This window comes from Lutra lutra, chromosome 3 (assembly GCF_902655055.1).
Source record: "Lutra lutra chromosome 3, mLutLut1.2, whole genome shotgun sequence".
Classification (NCBI taxonomy): Eukaryota; Metazoa; Chordata; class Mammalia; order Carnivora; family Mustelidae; genus Lutra; species Lutra lutra.
The window spans coordinates 75844196-75869914 of NC_062280.1; the positions used below are offsets into that span (position 1 = coordinate 75844196).

Consider the following 25719-nt stretch of genomic DNA (forward strand, 5'->3'; position numbering starts at 1 on the left):
TGTTTAGCTATATCAGAATTGCCCTTTAAAACAAATATCTGTAATTTATGCCTCCAAGCGAATTTAATTCTTCAAAGTAGCTGTCCTGGAAGGTTCCACATTGATTTACTTATTTTCCAAAGTTCTAAGCATTTTGAAAACCTCCCATTTTGGAACTGTTTTCATATCTAATCAGTAAACCAGGTGAAGGAAATCAGTCTTCAAAACTTATTTGTCACAGCTATTTTTTACGACAAAACTTTACCTAGTTTAACCCACCTGTTCATCAAACTTAGCACTATATTCCTCAAACACAGTTTCAGAGGACTAATAAGCCAACACAGAAGATGAAGAGAACATGCCAGGGGTTCTGGAAGCAGCTTTCAGAAACTAATCCTGTTGGTAACTAGAAGACTGATGTCCATCTATATGTCTTAATTTAAAAAACAATCAAAGAAATACTAGAACTACATTATAGATCTTATATTTTGAAGTAGAACTTTGGAAGCTATAACCAGTTTTTATGATTCCACTTACAAGGTTTACTCTTCAGTTTAATGTTACTAAGCTTTTTCTAATCGGGTTTCAATGGTTTAATAACAGATACATATGTTATATAATAAATTTGTGTTCAGTGTAGAAAATAAAGTCAGACAAACATTTTAAAAAAAAATCACCCATGATTCCATCACCTAAAATAAGCTTTTCCTGTAAAGCACCAGATGGTAAAAATATATTAAGCTTTGTAGGTCATACTGTTTCTGTTGTAACTATTAAGCTTTGCCATTATAGCAGGAAAGCAGCGACCAACATGGCTGTGATCTAATAAAACTTTATTTACAAAAATAGGCAGCAGGCTGCCTATTTATGTTTAGCCCACAGGTACTACTTTGCCAACCTTTGACCTAGATTATTATGATAACTGTTACTTCACACTACTTAATAATATATGTGACTAGACAGAGACAGGTGAATAGATATATGTGAATAGATGGAAACATGAGGACACTAACATTTTTCAATTAGCAATAAATCAATAATATCTTTTTAGGTCAGTAAATGCAGAGTTCGATCACGATTTATAACAAATGATATTTACTTATATGGGTGTACTATAATTTATTCAACTAATATTCTTTGATATTTGGGTTATTTCTGGTTTGCACTTTTACCATGTTAAAAAGATACCAAATGGCAGTTTGGTTGCCTCAGAATGAAGGACACAAGCCCAAACAGAAAGCAATTGGCATCAAGCATCTCAGCATCTTAGAATAAGTCCCCAAGGAAACCCCCAGACACAAACGTGTAGCATTTCTATGAGGTACTAGAACTTATTCTGTTACCAACATCCTATCATGCACTTCCTAGATTATCTAAGGATCAGAGGACTCACTGACATCATGAGCTTCTGTCCTGATTGGATGCTCCTCAATCTAGCCAAAGTAGTAAAACCAGAAGTACATGTAAGAAAGGACACTGGCATTTCATTTTTCAGTCTGGCAACTTCGGATGTTAGTCATCTGCCCCTCATACCAGGTGAAGTAGGGAAAAGGAAGGTTGGGGACAGATGAGCTGGACCAAAAATGGTCAGAAGTTGAGGGACCTATAATCTCACTTTGGCATATCAAGGTTGAATGAGTTTTCTTTGGGTCAATAGGACATCTTGAAAGGCAGTCAGGCTTAATCCCTGTTACTGATAACTGACAAGAAGGCTGAGCATCAGGACCCTGGCAGCAAGAGGCAGAGGAGTGGACTTCTCTGGTGGCGGGACCTACAGAAGGATTGGAAGAACCACATGAAGACCTTACACATGGTCCTCCAGAGAGAGGAAGCGTCTGGACACCTACCATGCAGAGGGCATCAATGACTGTCATTAAGTACAAAAACATTTGTCCTTTCTTCTTTAGTTCCTACTCCTATCTGTAACAATTGGAGGGGGAAGCACTAGAAATTACAGGATGGGGAAAAAGGGAAGAGCAGACAATGCCCCTTCCCATGGCCCAAGCTGAGACAGGAAGAAGGAAGTGTTCAGTTGGGTAAGAGCTTTAAGTTTCAGTAAGACCAGACTTTCTGATATCTGATGTCTTTGACGAATGAAAAAGGGATAGTCAACAGAGGAAACAGGCAATCATGTTTACTCCATTGAATTCATAAATTCAGTAAACTGGTTTTATAAATAGCATTGTATATAGACATCTCTGTATACTTGCCTAATAATTTCCTCAGGACCTAAACTCTGAAGGGGAATTACTGGCACAAAGGGCATGTATGTTTTTGAACTTGTGATGCACATTGCCAAATTGTGCCCCAGAATGGCTACACAATACTCTCAAAGCTCTCTGTCCGTAGAGTGTGCCAGCTTCTCTGTGTCTTTATCAGCCGAAGTATCCATTGCTTTTGCCAATCTGACAGATGAAATATAATAGCTCATTATTAATTTGATTTGCATTTTTATATCAAAAGGGTTGAATATCTTTTCATAGGATTAATGATGATTTGTGTTTCAAAGTGATTTTTTTAAAAAAATTCTTAGTTCTGAAAGGGAGCAAACTTTTGAATTAAATGCATTTTTGACAGTTAAAAAAATTTTAGCCATAGTAAGAAGTAAACTTTACCATAATAACAGGCTTTCTCTTATACACAACTAGTAATGTTGTTTGGAGCATGGTTCTTAGAAGCTGAATTCTGAGCCTCAATACTATTTAGGGAAGTATGCTTTTATGTAAAGCAACAAATTGGCCTAATGATCGCTCCAGGAAGTTATATCTTACAGTGACAGAAGTAACAATTATAATCCCAAGTCAATGGCTGATATGAATTGAATACTCACTATAGACCAAGCACTGCATTAAGAACTTCTATTCATTATCTCATTTATTTTTCACATAAACTAATGTGGTTGTTACTGTTACTATCTGTACCATTTAATTTCTTTTTTTACTGAGGTATAACTTATAAACTGTAAAGTACATAAAGTTTAATGAATTTATACATATGCATACATTTGTTGAACAGAAGATATAAGACCTGTAGGAAATACAGGATGCAAGATACTGATACATAAGATATAAAGCTGTAGATGTTTCCCACCTTTCTAGAGGGCTCCCCTGAACCTCCAATCAGCTGATACTCCCTCTCCCTCTAAGGTAACCACCATTCTCATCTCTATCAACTTAGATCAGTTTTGCTTATTTTTGAACTCCACAGAAGCCAAGTGTATGGCTTCTTTCACTCAACGTGTCTATGAGATTCATCCACGTTGCTGTACATAGAACTTTGTTTCTAAGAGCTGAAGAGTATTCCGTTGTATGACTATGCCACCAGTAATCTCTTTTGCTATTGATAATCATTTGGAATGTTTTCAGTTTGGGGCTATTTTGAATAATGCTACCATAAGCCCATTTATATGTGTTTCTGGTAGACATAGATACTCATTTTTGTTCAATGTATATACATGGGAGTGGAATTGCTGGGCCATTAGCCATCTCTCTCCTATCTATCTACCATCTATCTCTATTGAGCCTTAGTAGATTCTAAAGACAGTTTTCCAAAATGGTTGTGATTTATATTCCTGCCAGCAATGTGTGAGAATTCCAGCTGTTGTACACCCTCCCTAGCACATGGTATCAGTACTGTCGGTTCTTTTGGTTTTAGCCGTTCAGGTGGAGGTGTGGCGGTGTCTCAGTGAGGTTTTCATTTGTATTTCTCTACTGACTGATGGTATTAAACACCTTTGCCTATTTTTATTGGCCAAATATACGCCTTCTTTTGTGAAATGCTTGGTCAAATCTTGTGTTGTTGTTGTTTTTTAGCCTGAGAAAAGTGCTCAGGAAACCAAGGCCACAACTTTAACAGAATTGTTCTTTGTGCTTTCTGAGGTCACTGAAATATACTGCTGGTCACTTCTTTGTACAATTACATTTTCCTTTTTATACTTAATATTTCACTAAAAAGAATTAGCAACAGAGGCATGCAGTGAAAAGACTGCTGGTCATATTCTTTCTTGCATTGACAAGCACCTTGTCCAACATCTCATTATTGTTCCAAAAAAACAAAGCAATGTCCGCATTACTGCTTACCACTTATTAAATCAAGTTAGCTCACTTTCATAAGGAATTCTGAAATCATTTTCCTGTTTTATCTTCCCACTTTCTGAATAATGAGAAATTAATGGGTGTCAGTCACAGTGTGTGCTTCCTTACGAGTTGTGCACGCTTGTGAGAAGTGAAGCTAAAAAGCCTGTGGTGCTCTGTGTCAGACCAAAAAAACAAAAACAAACACAAAAACAAAACAAAACAAAAAACCAAAAAACCCCAAGCCCCTGAAACACTGCAAACCTGTATGCTTGTTGACTGGTGTGCTGTGGAAGACTTCTTCACCATTGGCTTCATTTGTCCCTTCCTTATCTACACATTTGACACAGTAAAAGTGATGGAAACCACCAACTGATGACAGATATTTTTAAAGTTTAAAGTGGAATTGCATTCAGACAGTTAATGGATTTGTGTGTGGGGCGGGGGGGAAGGCAGCAGCACACAATCTGCAAGATGAATAAGCCAATTTGGTACCTTGGTGTTCTTTGCAAAACAAAATGTAATGAGAGGTGTACAGATGCTAGAGCATCACTATGTTGGTAGACGCACAAAGAAAGGGGCATTCATTTCTCGTATAACAGGTCTGCACCTGTCTAAAGGAGCAGGAAGAAAAGACCAACATTGCAGATAATGATCAGAAAAAACAGTCAGTTCCCCCCTTTTATTTATTAAATGTTTTCCTGAAAGGTATGTGCAAAAAGATCTTGGAAAACTTGGTAATAATTTGAATGCACTATTTAAAAGGGTGTTTTTTTTTCAAATTTAAATTTTACTTAATTAACATACAGTGCAATATTGGTTTCTGGAGTAGAAATCAGTGATTCATCACTTACAAACAACACCCAGTGCTCATCACAAGTGCCCTCCTTAATCCCCATCACCCATCTAGTTCATCCCCAGCCACCTCCCTGTAGCAACCCTCAGTTTGTTTTCTATTGTTAATAGTCTCTTATGGTTTGTTTCCCTCTTTCCCCCTTTTTAAAGATTTTTTTGAAAGCATGGCTCTCTTGGCAATGCAATAACCACCTATCCTTATTTTAAAATTTTATAATCTTACAGATTAGATTTGCTTAAATTAGAAACATATATAGTGAAAACTTATATAGCTGAAGAACGGGTCAATAAATAAGACAAACAAAAAGGAAAAGAGTGATTCTATAAGGGGAATAAACACAGTCAGTCAGCCTCCCCATGGAAAATTTGTCCTTCTTCTTAAGTTCCCTACCAATATCACCAGCCCCTCATTAGCAAACATCTGGTGTGTTGTTTCTTACAGAAATGAGGAAGCTGGATGAGTTTGTCCCTGATGTTACCTTTTCTTCCATTTGCCCCTATTTTCTTTACATCTCTGAGGAAAAGGTGTATGCTTCCATCTGTCTATCTTTTACACTTTTTCTCTATTTCCTATAGTTCTGGCTATTTTTTTTTCTACTAGTTTCTGTTTACAAAATGCTGAAAGTTCCATGTTCCAAAAGTCATCCCCTGACTTGGTTCATTCCTGGAGTCTTCCACCTGTCTTCCCTTTGATGCAGAACTTGAAGTGGCCATGTGAAGTGGGTCTTCTACTTCCTTTCTTGCTGTTTACCCTTACCCACCTGAAAAACCAATGGTCTCTCTTCAGTCTTCTCTTGTATTGGCCCCAAATTCCTTCTTGAAGTGCTTTTCCCTCTAGATGTCCACAGACACTGGCCTTGCCTGGTTCTCCTTCAACGTCTACCACAGTTCCCTTCATCAGCTCCTATTCTTTTGCCTAGTGTTGGCATTCCTCAAGATGGTGCCCTTACCATCTTTCGGATGTCAGATGATCTAATTCACTCTAATAACTTCTACCACATTGTAGATTCCTAAATCTGTAGGTGAAATTTCTACCTTCCTCATAGGAAGTTCAAGATCCTTTTCCCCTAAGAGTCTGTGGGACATCTCCATGGGTATTTCAAACTCAACCTGCCTGATACTAAATGAATAATCTCCACCGAGGGGCCATACCAAGTAGTCCCCTTATCATTCAATGACATTACTAGTTATACATCAGAACTGTCAGCAATGACTCTTAAATTCTTCCTTCTCTTACCCTCTATGTTTAGTGAATGACCTAAGTTTATTGATACTATCTTCTAAATATTTCTTCTATCAGCCTTATTCACTCTTTATCCAGCAGGCATTTCTTTAGCATCTATTATGTGCCACTGCCTTATTTCAGGCCCTCATCCTCTGTGGATTGCCATTAAACTTCTTTCTAGATCTTGCAACTTCTAGACCCTAAGCTCACATCCTCCATCCTTTCCTTGCCTATGCTCTCATAATCCTCTTCATATAATTATATTTTGATCTTGCATTAACTATAATTTTTCCACAGTTACAGTTATTACCAAGATAGAGAGATTCTTGAGTCCTGCAACAATGTCCTAATTCATCTTTGTGCCCAATGTACAGAAAGCTATAGGTGGGCAATTAGTATGTTGAAATAAGGAATGTTCAATTCAATGCAATGCCTTTTAGCCTCACAAGTAAAAATACCAGAAATTCACTGTTAATGGCTAAATCATGAAGTGAAGTAAATATAGAGAGAACAGACATTTCTGCTGTTAATTACATAAAATACTTGTATCATTGTTGGAGATATATATAAGCAATCAATATTTAATGTCATTTGAGGTTGAAATAATTCTCTTAAGAATGGGTCTCCTTGACATGTACAAGGGCAGAATCATAACAACAGGTACATTGTGTCAGGTCCAATATTTTGATTTGATAAAATGAACAAATCTATAGATTTTACTATCTTCTTTATTAGGAATCCTACATAAGCTTACACAGAAACAACAAGCCTGTACCTATGCCAGAAAAATCTAAAGCACCTGTGAAAACAAAAGAGAATCAAAGTATAGCCCATCCTCTTTGCAAGTAAATGGATATCCTGTTCTCATGGCAAGGTTTCAGTCATAGCAACACTGTGGGTCTTATGTTTGTAGCTGAACAACCCATTTTAGCAATGTTGTAAGCAGTCATTAACAAATAACGTCTCAATATATTCATCTGAATTGTCAACAGTTACATGATTGATATATTTATGCAATAATATTCTTTAAGAAATTCCAAGTACTATGATTATGCCATTATTTCATTTTCTCCACCCTTTTAGGTAATAGATGTCCATTACTGAAGGTGACATTTTGCAGGCTTTGTATCTTAGTGATGATAGCACTCATGGCCTACTCAGATCCCTAAGGCCCCTAACCTTTATGCCACATGGCCTGAGACTGACCCAGTACACTTGGAGTCTTCTAGCACCATTTAGCTACTTCCAAGTAGATTTCCTCATTTAGATTTGATCTAACTCCAGATGTCCCCAAGCATTACCCAGCATAGTGCAGACTGGTTTATCTCACAACACCTACTAAGTTGGTTGACTTGCTTTATTAGTCACAGGACTTCTTTGTTGGAAAATGTCTGATCTCAATGCCTCACTTGGAGGGTGAACAGCTAAACAACCTTTGGAAACAGAAAGCATTCCCTATATGGCTTATGCCATTTTGCAGACGTGGAAAACAAAACAGAGTACTGTCTGTCATATCAATTACAAGCCCAGAGACACAAGTAGCCAAGAAAAGACACAGAAACTAAAGTTAGTTTTAAAAATTCTCAGAGCACTCAAATATTACACACTGGGTCAGCTGTGGCTGGTGGGGCCCTTCCCATCTGAGGCTGCAGTACCATGCCTCCAGCTAAAGCCCGGAAACTCTGCCTCTTCAAACACGGTGGATCACTGTGAAGCTTGCTAATTCCTAATTAACTATGTTTATGACTGATTTTCATATCTTGGCCTTTAGACTAATCCTGGAATCAGGGAAAATTGTCTATAAAATTGACTCTTCATTGAATCAGAATCTATATATCCTTACTTTATTATTTTTTTAAAGATTTTATTTATTTATTTGACAGAGAGAGAGAGAGAGAGAGAGAGGGAGGGCACAAGCGGGGGAGGGAGGTGGCAAGCAGAGGGAGAAGGAGAAGCAGTCTCCCTGCTAAGCAGAGCCCACCAGATGCGGGGCTCGATCCCAGGACCCTGGGATCGTGACCTGAGCCAAATGCAGACGCTTAACTGACTGAGCCACACAGGCACCCCTCTAGGTCCTTACTTTAAAAAAAAACAAAAACAAAAGTTTATTTATTTGACATAACTTAGGACCCATGAAAGTTAGGAGACCAATTTTCTAAGTTCAAAATAGTCCCTGTACTGTCTTCTGCCAGACTGAGATCCTGAGTTAGGATATCCTGCTCTTTCCTTTTGAAAGCCTGTGTCAGTTGGGGTCTGGCCACTGGGCTGCACCCTGCAGTGATCTTGTGGTCCGATGAGATGACAGTCATTGCCTAGCTCTGCATGACAACTGCCCTGTCGTCCTTCATGCCACTTTGTTGGGGAGCAGAACCTGCCAGTCCCACACTCAGATATAAAACAGTGGCATCTCCAAGTATCTCCCTGTTAAAAGCTGGCAGCCCACACTCTGTATCAATGAGCTGGCACGGATTCTAGTGAACATGTCACTTTTCTAAGGGAGCACAAAAGAGGGCTTGTTTGCTAGAGCTGGAAACTAATGAACAGCTTTCTCCTATTTTGTATAGTTTTCCAGCCATTTGACTTGTACAATAGAGAAATCATATTTCAACTTCTTCAGGTTGAAAAATTGCCCCTTTTCCGATTTGTCACTGAGAGATGTGAAACAGCTCTTTCTAAGGCAGCTTTATTATGGAAAATAGAATAAGTAACTCCTGTCACTCAAATCAAGTCCCTCAGGGAGTAGGTCCAGATGATTCAAAAGCCAGGACTAAGAGTAAAAACTAATTTTCGAGGTAGAATGAGAAGCAAGTTCTTTTCCTTCTAAATGAATGGCCCTTTACAGGGGAAACATTGGTTCACAAGGTGTAAGGGAAAACATGTGAATTCTGCTCCTCCCACCTCTTCCCTCTCTAGATGCAGAATTTAGGGGTTAGCTTTGAAGCTCCAGGTAGACTGACTAGACAAGGGAAAGGTCAGCCTGAGAGGTATTGAGGACACAGTGTCTTTCTTCATCTTAAAAAATGTATCTTTATTTAATAGAGAAAGTTTTTTTAAAAAAACTACTTTCTTCAAATGAGCTCATTGCCTCAGGCTGCTCCAGGGAGACGGTTGTGGGAGGCCACTCTTTAAGGATTATCGGGATATTGTCTGTCCTAAGGAGACAGCTGACTTTCAGGGGCTGGACTGCCCAAGTGTAAGAAAGCTACCAGTCCTTTTAAAAATACACTGCAAAAGCCAATCATACTTTTACATTTTGAATCTAGCATTTGTGCCCAAATTCAATCTGCTGCTCTGTTATGAAATTGTCAAGGCCAACTTTCTATTTAAGGCCTATCGGTTGCAGGAGAAAGTCTTTTGACCATAGAGTGTCTTCTTTTAACATTAAAACTAATTCAAGAGACCTGGCAACCAAAGGGGTTCATCTAGAGGTTCTCATCATCTAGATCCCTTAGGAATACTGTGACATGGGGCCTTTTAGCTACAGATTACTTTTCCATCCTGCCCTGAGACATATAATAAACTCATCAAGTCATTGGAAGAGGCTAGGCCACAGGAATCCATGGCACCAGAGAGGTTAAGAACCTTTGTGCTTAGGCCCATCACTTCATGCTGCCTTCCTTCTGTTCCTAGCCATCATTTCAACCACTTTTTTACCAACACCCTAAATTCCCTTCCTTGTTCCCAAGAGTCCTCTCAGTGCTTCAGGTATTTAAACCAGGCTGTCTTTCACATCTAAGTCCTGTGGCATACTGATCCTTCTGATGAATTCCTCTTTCCTTTCTGAAACCTGGGCCCCTGTTTGTAAGGCTACCTTCTTTCCCATCAGGCAGAGGGAGTTTAAATCCTCTGCCTAGGACTTCCTCTCCGTGGACAAGGTCAGCGCCCCTCTCTTTTCATTTAGTTTGTCATTATTTGTTCAACATTTGTTCTTCCAGACTGTATGCTCTCAGGAGGGCACAGCCCAAGTCTGCCTGATTCACTATCACATACCTAGTACCTTGCATGATGCACTGTATTCCGTGGGGGCTTAATAAATACATGCAAATAAATACATGCATGAACAAACCATTTTCTAACTTTTGATCTAGTGTATTACATGCATTTTTCATATTGCTTTCATTTACTCTAAGGCTGCATAATATTGTAGTGAGTGTAAGTACTTTATCGATATAACTTCCCTGATACTGATCATCTTGTTTCTACTTTTCATTAATACGAATACTGCTACAGTAGGCATTTTCAAATGTAACATTTTATTTTTTTTTACTTTGTATTTAGGATTATTTCATTAGTATAAATTATAGGAAGAGGAATTTACTGGTCTAATGGAATGAACATTTTTATGTATTTTAAATTTACTGTGATATTGCTTTCTAAAAGGATTCTCTCAATTTAAAATGCCATAAGTAACATAAACTGATATCTACTAGTGGTTTTTCAAAATACTCAAAAAAACTTTTTTTTTTTTTTAAAGATTTTCTTTATTTGAGAGAGAATGAGTGAGAGAGAGCATGAGAGGGGAGAAGGTCAGAGGGAGAAGCGGACTCCCCAAGGAGCTGGGAGCCCAATGCGGGACTCGATCCTAGAAGTCTGGGATCATGACCTGAGCCAAAGGCAGTCGCTCAACCAACTGAGCCATGCAGGCGCCCATCAAAAAAACTTTTATTGAATATTTAATCTTATGGATTAACCAAAGGACTGGATAAAATTTTTGTTGAAAGAATAAAATAATTTTTCCTTAACTCAAAATGTGATACCTTAATTAATTTCCCACTTAGTAAAAATATTTTCTTTAATAGCAGAGAACCAAGACAAAGATATTGTTGTAGGAAAAACAAATTGTTTTAACTTAAATATGGCCATTTTGCTAGATTAATGAGTAAAAAAAATCATAAAACTATGACGGAAGTTCAAATATTTGCAAGCAAAGAATAAAATAATCTCTATTATGACAAGAAATTCTAGTATTTATGTCATTTCATATTTGAAGGAAAACAAAGCACATATTTTCTAGAGGCTAACTAGTTAATAGCATATAAAAATTATTTTAAAAAATTGTACACTAAGAAAATTTTTTACAAGAAGCCAGAAATAAAATGTTTGAGCTGACAAGTTTCTCATTTACTGACATAAATGCTGGCAAGGACTTGTCAGGCAGGAGTGTGTTTCTTATTCTGATCACACTCTCCCTCTCCTGCTCAGTAGCCAACCCTGGCTCCAGGCGGGGATGCTTCTCCATAGGTAGCACCCAGATTTCTCCCTCCACAAATGGAGATGTGTTGGGATATCCTTTCTTTTAGTACCGTATTTATGTATAGTGCAGACTGCCAACCTATGAGGTGGGGTAGCCATCTTACTGAAGACAAAGGAAAAAGAGCTAACCAGTGTCCTCTTGCCCTGTCCACATACTAGAGAAGGTGCTACAGCTTCCCCATGAGATTCTTCTGAATGGTATTAATTTAATATATGCTATCTATGTGACAGCCACATGCAGGATGAAATACCGGGAGCTGCGGAGGCCAGAGCAGATGAGATACATTAACCAGTGGGAGAATGAGTAAAAAGAAAAGACTTTTCCTCCATTTATATAAATGTGAGGAAGATCAAGAAGGTCCCTCTACAACTTTACATGTCCCACTGGAAGAGTCACGCTCATCAAGCCTTAATGTCTGGAAGGAAAATGCAGTGTAAATAATTACTATGAGATAAAAGAACAAGTACATAAAAAGGAATGGAGTACAGGTTAAAGGGCGGGGTTGGGACATTTCTTTGAATAATGGTTGTATTTTTTTATGGATAGCATTTATTGAGTATCTCTTATGTGATAGGCACTGAGGTTGCCATTATTGGTTCATTAATCCTGACAATTCCTTGAGGTAGGTCTTAGCCCTCCTGTCTAACAGGTGGGGAAACAGGTAGGTGAACGTTATTTGATTAAGGTTATCTGGTAAGTGAGAAAGGGAGCTAATATGTCTGAACTTCAAGCTCATGCTCTTTTTACTACGTTATACGTACAAGGTAGGTAAATGACACTCAAAAATCAAAAATTAGTATGTCCTCATTCAAAGACACTCAAAACTTGATTTCTCAAAAAAAAAAACCCATTGTAAAAGATGGTGGGAATAGAAATCACACAACCTTTCTGAGGTGTCAGACATCTAGAAGTGTCACTTAGTGAAAAAAATCTCAAATAACCTTAAGAAAGCAGTGCAGTTAAAGTTATACACCCTCATCCAAAGGTGGCACAGCATGGTAGTGAATTGGGGCTGCCTGGCGGAGAATCTGGGCTGGAAGCTACCCTCTCTCTGAGCAACTCTAAGCCACCATTTCCCCTCACCTTCTAGTATCCATCAGAGGGCTCTATCATTATGTAAGTTAGCATCTATAGGATATTTAGCATATTAGCCTTGGGCACATAATAATCATTCAGTACATGTTAATTATTAGTAGTACGGGTGTTAAAATAATTTTTTATCTAATTCTAATAAGATTGGATCTGTTTTTCTAGAACAAACTGTAATAGGTGCAGCACAAAGGAGGACAATGATAGCTGCCCAAAAAGGGGGCACCTGTCACCTTTCATGGATGGCAGCAAGAAGGGATAGCTCCGCAAAAAGAAAAACCCCAAAACTGTAAGAACATCAATAACGGGCATTTTTATTATGCTTTACATTCTGCCAAGTGCTTGCAAAATCTTTTCATTTGATCCATAAAACACCACTGTGACGCAGGGAGAGCATTATTCCCAATTTACATATGAGAAAACAGGCTCAGAGAACATAATGCCTTCTCTGGAGTCATGGCTACTTAAAGAGCAAAGAGTGCCACAGTCTGCAGTTGTGCTGTGCAATTCAGTAGCCATGTGTAGTACTTAAAATTAAATAAAATTAAATATTCAGTTTCTCAGTAGCACAAGCCATATATCAAGTGCTGAACAGCTACGTGTGGCTCATGGTACTCATGTTAGATAACACAGATTACAGACCATTTTCATCACTGCAGAGTATTTTACGAATAGAGCTGGCCTATAAAAACGAGGGCATCATACTATTAATGTGTGATATTATGCCCAGTATCCACAACAGTGAGCCTGATTCTCGGAGCAAGAAATCAGAGAAGGGGAAAATATTTTATAAATGTTTCTATGAAAAACACTTTAAGTTTTATACCATAAAGCCAAATTTGTTGGGTACAGTGAGAATTGGGCTGAAATTCCCCAAAGTGCTTAGTATCAGTGCCCCGAACACAGAATCTACAAATATTTACTGTGCGATTCTATTTGGTCATCCACCCATCTCAAAAAATATTTCACTATCAGAGAATTCTTCCTGAAGCAAATAAGTGGGATGTCATAAAATATATATAATAACCTTTGTTAAAACCTCAGGGGGCATTTTTGGTGGTGCATTTACAAAATTACTCGATGTACATACAAAATCCTCTTATATTCCCATATCTTGTCAATGCAGAAAGGTTGTAAATAAATGTAATCAAAAGAGATGAATACCAGTTAAAATACGTCTGAAGATGAGAAAATCTTCTGATAGTGTTATAAGCCTTAAAGAGGAGATATTCGAGGTTTTGCTTTTTGGAATGGTTTATAACATATCCCTAGTAAATTATAAGTTAATGGATCCTCAGCAGGTCAGAAGTGAGTCTCAACTTTTGGTTCATTTTCTTAGAGCGATGCTAAGGAAATAGTTTTCAGAAGTGGAGAAACTAACAATAAATGCTCAGTCTTATTTTGAAGCAATATAAAATCCTCACAAGTTTCAGAAGTTGGCTTCCCGAGTCTGACAAACACTTAACTATCTAAGAACCTTTAACCTTGCCTGGCAGGATGCTGTTGTCTAATTCAAGGTGGATGGGCAAAGATTGAGGCAGTTTCCGTTTTTAAATTGACTTTGAAAGTCTTAATGATATATGTATATTTCATGAAAATATGAGCCTTAGTATAATGGTCGGTTCTTAGATAGATGGGACTCAATTTATGTTCTACATGATTGTACCCCAGAATTTCAGACTTAAGATGTTTGTCATAAATATAGTTAATCTATTATTTTATGAGGGATACTAAATCTCAGCCTCCTGGATTTGGATAGATGTATGCCAAATTTATGATGGCACTTGTCTATAAATGACAGATGTTGCCAAAGCAGAACACTATCATTTTCTTCAAGTCAACAGCACAAGGTCTTGTTGCCAGAGACAGAAAGGGGAAGAGGCAGTTACCAAGAGCTTGCTGGCTAATGGATGGAGTCCTGCGGCAGTCAGCGGAAATGAGAAGTTGTCATTTGGAAAACTTGGCCCCATTTGTAACAACACATAAAAACTATGAAACACACAGGGGATCCGATAAAAATGACGAGGCAAGGGTCTCTCCATTTGTATCCCTGGCAGAAAGACTCTTTGACAAAATTGAAAATACACTTTCATAAAGCAATAGGGTAACCAGAAAAAGCTGACCTACAGCCTTGCCAGGTAAATCATACTAATCTACTAGTTGATAACTACTTCTGGTTCATGCCCGAGGAATTGCCACAATGCAGAAGCACAATACGGCTGAAAACAAAAATGAGCTGTTCTGAGGTATGCTATCCCTTTTCCTTCCTTCTTTTGTCTTTTCTGACAAAAAGCTTCCACGGTACAATCATGGGTATGGGCTACATAAAACCATCTCCCTATCCCCAGTGGGAATATTTTATTTTATTTTTAAATTTTATTTATTTGACAGACAGAGATCACAAGTAGGCAGAGGGGCAGGCAGAGAGAGAGGAGGGGAAGTGGGCTCCCTGCTGAGCAGAGAGCCCGATGTGGGGCTTGATCTCAGCACCCTGGGATCATGACCTGAGCCCAAGGCAGAGGCTTTAACCCACTGAGCCACTCAGGTGCCCCCCTCAGTGGGAATATTTTAGATGGAATGATTCCAAATGCTATTGAAGCTGTGGACAGACTTCAGGACAAGCCAGCTGGACCCTTCAGAGGGCAGTTCAAGGTTTCTGCCATATTGGGGATGCCCTACCTAGTGTCCTCCTCTATTTCAGCAAGGATATTTGGCTCTATAATTGTCAGACTGGAGTTTTGAGAACATTTGTCATTTGCCCAAAATGAGTATTTTCATTCAAACTTGCCCTGGAAAAGATCTGTAATGTCTAAAGCTTTGTTCTGTTGCAGTTAAATGCTACAGACAACATACTGCATAGGAAATAAGGATTCTTAATAAAACAAAGCCTTAATGTTTCTTTTAGTTCCATAGTTTCTCCTGAAAAATATCAACAGTCAGCAAGTAATTTAAAAGTAATACATGGAGGTGGGCAGGAGGATTGGGTTAAACAGGTGCTGGGTATTAAGGGGGCCACTTGTGATGAGCCTTGGGTGTTGAGTGTGGGTGATGAATCGCTAGGTTCTACACCTGAAACTAATATTAAACTGTATGTTAACAGCTGGAATTTAAATAAGAATTCTACCTAAAGTAATGTATGGTCCTACTCATTAATTCTTTTAAAAAGTGGTTTCGTGATTTCTGACTTTGCCCACTGGGACACTTGTATTTATTCCTAAGGAAGAGAAGTCTAGAAGTAATGGGAGTAATGACATATGCGTGGGTCAGGAAGTCCTGACTTCATTGGGATATGAATGGTGTGACCTTATGTGAACTAATTCACGTTTTCTTGACCCAGGTTCCTCATCATTACGATATTTTGGGGAGCAACTTGAAGGTGGTAACCATATATTATTTTTCTTTGTAGCTCTAATATCTAACATATTAAAAAACACACACACAATAGGTTGGAAGCTCTTCGAGGGCAAGAAAATGTTTTTGTGTTCACTGTCGCAACCTAGTATCTGGCAATACAATACATCATTTAATATAGATAATAAATATTTCCTGAGTAGATAAATGGATATAAAGTTTGTTGCATGAGTGAATGAAAGATGGATACTAATTTCTGCCCTAACAGTCACAGGGATATGGAGAGGGTCATACAAAAACACATATGTGACTGGATTTTATAAATTGAACAAATTTAAGGTGTTCCTATTGTTATATTTCGAGCAGAACATGCTGGTTTCATTATCTTTGCTCTTAATTGCATTTATAAATACATCTATAGTGTTTTGAATCATTCCATCTGCTTTCATCTGGTTAGACAGCAACTGATTAAAAGCTGTTTAGTTCTAAATAGCTTTACATACTTTAAACTAGAAATGGATTTTCCCATTTGATATCTAATTAATTAAAAAAAATCTAGTGTTAAGACTAGACATATGGACCATTAGGTTGACTACCACAATATTTTGTCATTAGGTTGATTATAAAAATATTTTATTATTTTCAAGAATAAGGCTTTTTGAAGGCTCTGGGCTTTTCTGAACCCGTTACAAGGGGTCAAATGCTGTCACAAAGAACATTCCACTTGATGTATAGGGCATATTATCACAGGGAAGTGTACTGTCATATGGCATTATGACACTTGAACTCCAGGGAGAAATTTGGGTTGAGTGTCTGGCTAATATGTTCCAGCCATCTTCCTGAAGCTGCTTAATGCTTGCTGTGTTTTGACCCTAATTCTCCTAAAGCACATTTCTCCTCCCTCCTACCATGTTTTGAACTCCCACTGATGCATCATTAAAAGTTGGGATAGATCCTGGGAGACCACGAAACCATTTCTTTGGATTTTATATCTAATTCTACACCAACTTCTAAAAGGTGAATGGGACAACTATTTTTAACTGCCTTTAATGAAGCATATTTAATTTTTTTCAATCATGTGGTCAGAACCTCTTACAATTAATGAAATACAAACTATTATTGTTTAAACTAATTTTGTTTACTGACCTGAGAGGAAAAAAAAGAAAGCTTGCCACAATACCCTGAAATATGTATATCTGATAGCTCCATTCTAACAAATCTATCTGGATTACACAGATCCAGCTACAATGTGAGCCCCATGGTATCTCCAAATGGATCATAAAATTAAAAAAAAAAAAGCTGCCACTTCTTAGGATAAATAATCTGTGCTCTTGAGGAACAGGCAGAGATCATCTGTGGGTGCCATGTTCCTTGTTGGATACTCTGAAATAACATTTCTCCTTGACTGCTATTTGGTGAATCCCAGGATGCTGCCCTCCTAGAAGCTCCCTCCCTTAACATCTGGCTATTTCTGCTCCCTCAAGATTTGCCCTCTATTGCTAGGTTACTGCTCCTAAAATATGAGACTGGAAACTGAATTAGTCAATCATATGGATGTTGTGAATCTGGATATTTGAAATCTGGTGGCTGAGACACCAAGTAACAAATATATTCATTTTGATTTAAATGTCTAAGAATCATGTAAATACTACTTAAGACCACTTGATAGGAACTCTTCTTTCAGAAGAGAAAGACCAATGCTAGGCAACTTCAGTTTCATTAAGAATCGGCAGTCAACCATGGTTTTCCACTCTGACTGTTACTCTGATTTTTGACTGACTCCTTAGGAACAGTGTTGTCTGAAATAAAACATTTGGTCAATTAAGTGCCACTGTCACTATTCCTCTTCTCTTCTCCCTCTTCTTCATCTCTACATTCCACCTAGACCATTTATAAAGAACTGGTTTTCGTGTCCTCTGTTCTTCTAAGACAGGGACTGTGTGTGTGTGTGTGTGTGTGTGTGTGTGTGTGTGTGTTTTAAGTGGGCTCCACGCTGGGCTTGAACTCATGACTTTGAGATCAAGAATCAGATGCTTAATTGACTGAACCACTTAGGAGTCCTCTAAAATAGGGTTTAAAATGAAATAAAAATCAGTTTCCAAAAAAATCTATAACTTTGACAAAGCTGTGGGAGCTTTTTAAGGATTTAGAAACAGATAGTCAGCAATAGGTTATACATCACATTGTTTAAGCCAGATTGCCCATCTGGGCAAGGTTTCTAATTTTCTAGCTTGAAAATTCTACTACATATATGTGGGAATTCTTATTCATTTGAAGGTGACAAAAGAACATATGTATCTATTTAGCAAACACAACACATTTTATTTTTAAATGGTGCCATCTTTGACAACTTTGGTATTGCCTTTGTGGATATGATAGAACAAATAGTGTATTCCATTAGTATTAATATTTATGGAAAACATGGGGAAAGGAAAAAATAATGTGAATGATCCAACCAATGAATTATCAAATCATTTATACAGATTTTGAGTAAGGCAACATGGAGAATGAAGTAACTCCAAAACATAGGAGGTTGCCATTACTTCTGGTCCGAGTCTCAACAGTGACACAGTGAGTGAAGCCAATACTATTACACCAAGTACTCTGGAGTGGATAGAGAAGTGGCAGAGGAAGCAGACAATGCAGGATTAGAGACCACCACAGAACTACTGAGGAAGAGATTCTGTGGTTGAGATTTGTTTTCCCCTCTCCCCACTCTCATCCCCTAGGATCATTCTAGATCTCAATTCTCTTCCCTTGTTTATACCATTGCCTGGTGTGTCCCTATTACTTACAAGGCAAACACAAGAGCTTAGAAAGTCTCTTTCATTGAGACCTAACTAATATTTGATGGTAGGAATAAATGCCTTGAATTGTTTAAACTTTAACATATGCTCATTGGGTACCTTGTAGGTATGAGAAAAGCTGTGATTGCGGCCCAGACCCCTGATTTTCTATTTCTAGATTGCTCTTTCCTTGGGTCTATCCCCTAGTCTTTGACTTTTTTTGTACTTCCTTTCCTCTTCCACATCTTTCCTTCTCTCTCTCTTTTTTTAGAGATTTTATTTATTTGACCGACAGAGATCACAAGTAGGCAGAGAGGCAGACAGAGAGAGAGGAGGAAGCAGGCTCTCCACAAACCAGAGAGCCCGATGCAAGGCTCAATCCCAGGACCCTGGGATCATGACCTCAGCCGAAGGCAGAGGCTTTAACCCACTGAGCCACCCAGGCGCCCCTTTCCTTCTCTCTTTAACTGTCTTCTATACTTTTATTGATTCTGTTTTCATTGATTCTTCTTAATTTCCATTTTTAACATTTTTTTTCTTGCTCAATACTTTTACTACTATCCCTGGACAAACCCAGTTCCCATAATTCATAACTAAGGGGAACACTGAGCACACACAACAGCAATACTGGAACACTTACAATACCTACCAACTGTGCTATTAGCTCAAGACAGAAAATAGGCTGAAAGAATGGAGTGACACTAACTTCCATTGTTTTATCATGTTGTACATAAGTTCTGCTGTGCTTACGGAGCATAATCCAGGTAATAAAACCTTTGGCAGAGTGTTGTTTCATAGAGGCAATAATATCCTGTAGAAAATGAAACCAAGCAGGAAGTCAGGAGATGATGGATTCTTCCAAACACTAGGTAGCCTTCAGTAAATAACTCCTGCACTGTGAACCCTGGCTTGGTTTACCATTTTGTAAACCTTAATATCTGATAGAACTGCGTGAAGGATTAATTAGATAATATACATAAAAAGACTTTGTTCTTTAGAAGGGGAGAAGTGTGATGTAATAATCTAGTGTTTATCATCTGTTCATCAGATAACATGATTTAGTGATTCGATCAAACCAAGAAAAAACGTTTTTATTATCAAATTTGGCTTAACTCACTCCTATGCTGCAGGGTGGTTGGAACCACCATTCCTGAGACCTAGTCAATAATTGTCCCTTTCCAAATAGTCTTTTTGTCTTACCAGGCTTTTTGAAACTTCCTCTGATACTAGTAGGTTTGCTCTCCTCCAAAGCCCTGAGGAGCCACAAGAAAGCATTCTTAAGTCTTCTCCTAAAATTCTACAATGATTTCAAGAACAGAAGAGAATCAGAAGTGTGTGTCTGTGTGTGTGTGCGGGCACGCATGTGCTTCCAACAACAGAAAGGTCATTGAAGAGAGTCAAACATTGAGAAAGGGATATATGCTCTTAGTCACCCTTCATAGACACGGTTCCTCAGTTAGTTACTGAAACAAGATTACTTATCTATTTATCCATCCTGGGCCTGAGGGGCAGTTGTGGGTGTGTGAAAACCTTCTAAACATCCAATTTTATGGTATACATGCTAGAAAATGAATTTTTTTCTCTTCTTCCTGAATCATTCAGTTTGAACTTACTTAGAAAAACTGCTGATTCATTGGACTATGAAATACATACTCTTCTTAAGAGGCATTTCCTGTAGTAGCCCATTTCCAATTATGTAAAGCTCTTCTGCTAGTCAATTCATAACTTTTTAAATAACTCCCATAAAATCCTCCAGCTCACTTGTAACTCTGAGGGGAACTCTCCATAGACCTTCAAAAATCAAAATCTTTTATTACTGAACACAATTCCAGATTCATTTAATAATTCCATTTTCAGAAAACATCACCTTTTTGACCCCCCCTTTACTGTGATAAAAGAATATAAAAATGTCTATTAATAAACAACTTTAAGCATTCCTTCAGTGAAAAAGTCTATAGCAAAAACCAAACATAAAATGAATAAAAGGTAATAAACTCAGTATTTTAGATCCATTTCTCGATTTTTGTCTAAACACATTATGACCAAGTAGCCTCTGCTTACTTTCATGCATATATACATATATATTATATATATATATTCACACACACACACACACACACACACACACATATATACTTAAATGTATGTATTTAACAACATGGAATGGTAACATCAAATGCTTAGGTTCTGTGCAAACACATAACCTTTCCTGTGAAGGAAACATATTAATATTATAAAAACAAATCATGGAGAGTAACATGCAACAGCTGAGGAGAGGAGAACGGGGTTGGGGCAGGGGACCCGGAGAAACACAAAGAATGTAAAGAACAAAAAGTGTCATTGACCTGATTTGTCAGAGCTGTTGCCTGTGATTGGAGTGATGGAGCAGCTGGGATTAGCCTTTGCGCTGTCCTTGGAAGAAACCATTTTGGGTTTATTTTTCGTTGCCTCTAGTGCTTTGACCTTCTTGGCATGTTTACTTCCTTTGTAGTGGGCCTCGGCCTGGCTCTACAAAGGAGAACAAATCAGGCTCATTTTTTTGCTACTTACAAACACCACAATGGATGATCATGCAGGAAAATATACATTCAATCATAGGCACCACGGACATTTACAACTCAGCCCTCAACTAGGTTTTTGGCATTTAAGGAAGTGGTAGACCAGTTCCTAAGGGGGTTTTGTGTATTGAAACCCTCGGTACGGCACAGAGGACCTGTGTCTTTAAAACCCAGACATTATTATGAGTGGACAACAGGGCCAGGCACACTTCTGATGAAAGTGAGTCTTGTCACTGGTGCCCTCCCACCACTGCCCGTTGGGGTTCCTCTTCAAACACTGAGCTGGCAGCAAGCTGCTGCCAGTGTCCTTCTACAAATACTCCATTTTGTTTCCCTTCAGGTAAAAGCCGGTTTGCCTGTATCTACTTTCTTCTAGGCTCTGCTGTCTCAGAGATCAACTGATGTAACAGCAAGTTGCTGGTGAGTGGAAACGGAGCTACATTTTAGAGTCGTCTCCATGTGCTTCGGAAGATCCCAGTTCCAAGAATGGATAATTTAAGCCACAAAGGAGGGACAGTCCTTGTTTCTAATCTCAGAAGTGATTCTGAAGTCAAAGCAGTTAGTGTCCCAATCACTTGTACTCAAAGCATAGGTGGAACTGTGACTTCAATACCAGATAAAAAGGAAGAAAAGAGATCAAGACAAGTGACTACTAAAAACCTTTAAAAGACAAAAACAAATTACAGCAAAACAAGAAAACATTTAACCAATTTATTGGCATTTGGAAATCTTCTGTCTAAAATAAAGATTTTGTATTTTGGGCATCTAGCACGAATACACATATTAACAATAGAATCTAAGTATATCTGCTTCAATTTCATTTTGAGTAGACCCTGAAAATAAAAACATGCATTTGACAAAAATAAAAAACCAAATTATGACATAGATTATATGACCTATTAGCTTAGTTATAAAGGTGAAATAGGTGATGAACTTATCATAAAGTGAGTTTTCATTACAGAATTTTAAAAATAATAACTTTTTTAAATGTCAATTTTCCTTATACATTTGTATGTACTTAAAGATGATTATATTAATGCTTTCATCACTTTCCTCAACAAGCAGAATACAGAGTGTGTGTGTGTGTGTGTGTGTGTGTGTGTGTGAGTGATCACATGTGTAAGTAGGTGGGTAGAAGTGACAATGGACAGAACGAGGCAGGTTTTAATTCTATATTTCAACTAACGGTATGAACGTGATTTCCTTAGCACAGAACACTGATCACCTGAGGTCAACAGCCTTATATTGATGGCACACAGGACCTAACTTCCTCAACATCTTTTCATAAATTTCATTGTAGATCATCATTGACTTATAATTACTCTTAGTTGGTTGGCTCAAGGACTTCTCACATTGTTCTCTGCCAGGTTGGAAAAAATAATGATACCAAGGGAGGAGAAAAGTGGAACATAACTTATTACTTATTAGTCACCAAGAATGCTTAAATGCAGCTAATATGGATTATTGGATGCAAATTAAGAAAATAAATAAAAATTTAAAAATTGATAACATGAAGAGATAATAATAGTGACTAGTATTGTTGAGGCTCTGCCAAGCACAGTTCTAAATGTATTATGTGTATTAGCTCATTTAATCCTCATAATATTCTGTGTGGTAGGTACTATTATTAATTAGCATTTTACAGAAAGAAAAATAGGCACGGAGAAGTTAAATAACATATCGAAAGTCACAGAAGTAGGTGTAGAAGCCACTTTGTCCATCTGAAATGCTTACATGAACACTCCTATTTAACTGTATGCCCACACATTTACATACACATATTCACTCTGAGCTAAGGTTATAATTGTAATAAAAGGAAAAACTTTAAAAAAAAGGAAAAAATTACACACTGGGAAGCCACACTGCTTTTAATGACTCAGTGAAGATTATGTCTTAACAAAAGCTTCTATGAGTAGGAAAAATCTACTTCATGGAAAATACACTCACATAGTATGTTAGGCCTGCTCCTTCCTGAAGAGCTAAGTAAGTCCCATCGTTTAGGTATATAACAATTTCTACATGATATCAGGATACCTAATAACTCATCTTTCCCAAGTATACTGATTATGCGATGTTACTTTAGTGCCCTCCGGTTAAATAAACATATGGTTCTCTAAATAAAACGTCCTAGCACAAGATAAGCAGAGTGTCATTTCCTCATTACAATTTCCTGGCATCACTGCAGAAAGTTAACAGCATCAATTAGCACTTGAGATAAAGATCCAGCTAAGTGACACCTTGCTAGATGCCAAGATGGAAAGAACTCTCCAGAGCCACGATCCACTTTCCTTTTGAGTTCTGGGGCATGGAGAGAAGTGCAGCAAGGGAGCTTAGCTTCTTCTCAATGTTATTTGGGAAGGACTCATGAAATAAAGATAGTGGCAGGCACCACCCATTCACATTTGGCATCTTTCCAATTGCCATGTGGCATTCTTGGTAGTAGCACTTTGCTCTCCTCAGTGCTGTATCTGGGGCGGTGTCAACAGCTTCCAAATCCTGGGCAAATCTTCAAGTGAAACTGAGACACTGTTAATAGTAACACGATTAACCTGACTTCATTATCTAGGACTCTTCTTAGTTGAGGAGTGAAAGAAACAAGGACAAGAGCCAGAAAACCCGTGAACTAGGGAACACAAATCAAGCCCAATCAACAACGGCTCTCGTGTCACTTCTGAGAAACCTGGTTGACCAAACTGACTTGCTTTACACCTCAGTGACTGAATGGCAGGCACGTATTTGTCTAGCTCTACTGGCCCGCTTTCTGCTTCTCTGCCAAAAGTACTGCTGTGCCCTAACTGGCAATGGGCAAAGAAACCTCTTGCCAAGAATTGTCAGAATTAGAGAGTTGCCTAAACCACCATATTGACCTCCACACGAGAATACCTCAGGATCTATGCTCTTCTCTCACATGTCACCTCAGTAACAACCAGACCATCTTCTGGTAGAGGAAGAGATTGGATAGGAAATGACATCCTAGAATTTTCTCATTTGTTTATCTCCATGTTTGTTACTACAGCCTTTTGCTTTCCCAAATCCTCTCCATCTCTAGGACCCCAGTGGTCCAAACAAAAAGGAAAAAGAATGAGATGATGTATTGGTTTAAAAATAAAAACATAACACTAAAAATATCTAAAATTCACTGTTTTCCCATTTCTGATTTTTACCTTGTTTCTTTTTTTTTTTTTTTAAGATTTTATTTATTTATTTGACAGAGATTAGAAGTAGGCAGAGAGACAGGCAGAGAGAGAGAGAGGAGGAAGCAGGCTCCCCGCTGAGCAGAGAGTCCGATGTGGGGCTCAATCCCAGGACCCTGAGATCATGACCTGAGCCGAAGGCAGCGGCTTAACCCACTGAGCCACCCAGGCGCCCCTGATTTTTACCTTGTTTCTAACTCGGACTTCAGAGACATGCCTAGGATCTTGAAACACAACTTTTATTTTTTTTTTTAAGATTTATTTGTTTATTTTATTTGACAGACAGAGATCACAAGTAGGCAGAGAGGCAGGTAGAGGGGGGGGGTGGGAAAGCAGGCTCCCTGCTGAGCAGAGAGCCTGATGCGGGGCTCCATCCATCCCAGCACCCTGAGATCATGACCTGAGCCAAAGGCAGAGGCTTTAGCCCACTGAGCCACCCAGACGCCCCTGAAACACAACTTTAAACTGTGCTCACCTTTTTGGAAAGAAAAACGCAAATTTACAAAGTGTCTGGGGAAGAGCAATGTTACTAGAGAAAGCCCTCAACCATTTATTTACCAGTAGAACTTGTCTTGTTGCATTTAAAAAAGTAATTAGAACTCTTCCCTTCATTAAAGAAAGTTCATCATTGGAACTATTGGTGTCTATTTTTCTGAGACCTTAGATTTCAGGATGTTAAATGGTGTTATATGGGAAATAACAGAGGTCAGTTAATTTTCAGAGAAACTCTATAAACTAAAATGTCAAATAAAAAAGATGTCAAATGAACACAGGCTACACTAACACGGGGAAAACGTTATTATTATTGTACAAAGAATTATTTAATACCTGCCATGTGCTAGACATCCAGAAAAATTAAAAACAAAGACCTCTACTCACAAGAATGGTTGCAAGGAAAAATCATGCATGCAAATAGCCTCAATTCAGAACAAAGAGTAGAATGATAAAATGGGATGTAAAGAGTAAGAAGGAAGGATAGAAGTTATGAGAAGTAAATCTCTTCGGATTGGAGGTTATCATGGAAGCTTCAGAAAAAAGAGGCATCACAGTTGGGGCCGGCTCTGGGGGGCACTGTGGCAGAAGGGGGAGAGGGAGGTATTTCAGGCAGAGGGAACAGCATGTGCTAGGGTAGTGAAGTCCTGTGAATTATGCTGTATTCCTGGGGCATGTCGGCTTCTCAGCATCACTAGGACACAGACAGATAATAAGGAACAAGAGGGAAAGGCCGCTGCATTGTGCTACCCTGAAAATTATTATCCCCTGTAAAAGAGAAAGAAAATGTGTAAGAGTGTTCTACAATTAAAAAAACAAATGTTCTTTTTGTAGGCATTTTATAGAGAAAATGGTTATAAAGT

The 25719-nt window shown here is 38.2% G+C and overlaps 1 protein-coding gene across 14 annotated transcripts in view; it reads right to left on the reverse strand.

Moving 5' to 3' along the window:
• Positions 1-25719, reverse strand: part of ZNF385B (zinc finger protein 385B) — a 402524-nt gene that overhangs the window by 8310 nt on the left and 368495 nt on the right. For all 14 annotated transcript variants that reach the window (XM_047722313.1, XM_047722315.1, XM_047722316.1 and 11 more), the window contains one exon: positions 20958-21120. In XM_047722313.1, the coding sequence (XP_047578269.1) occupies positions 20958-21120 (163 nt within the window). The remainder of the gene's footprint in view (positions 1-20957; positions 21121-25719) is intronic.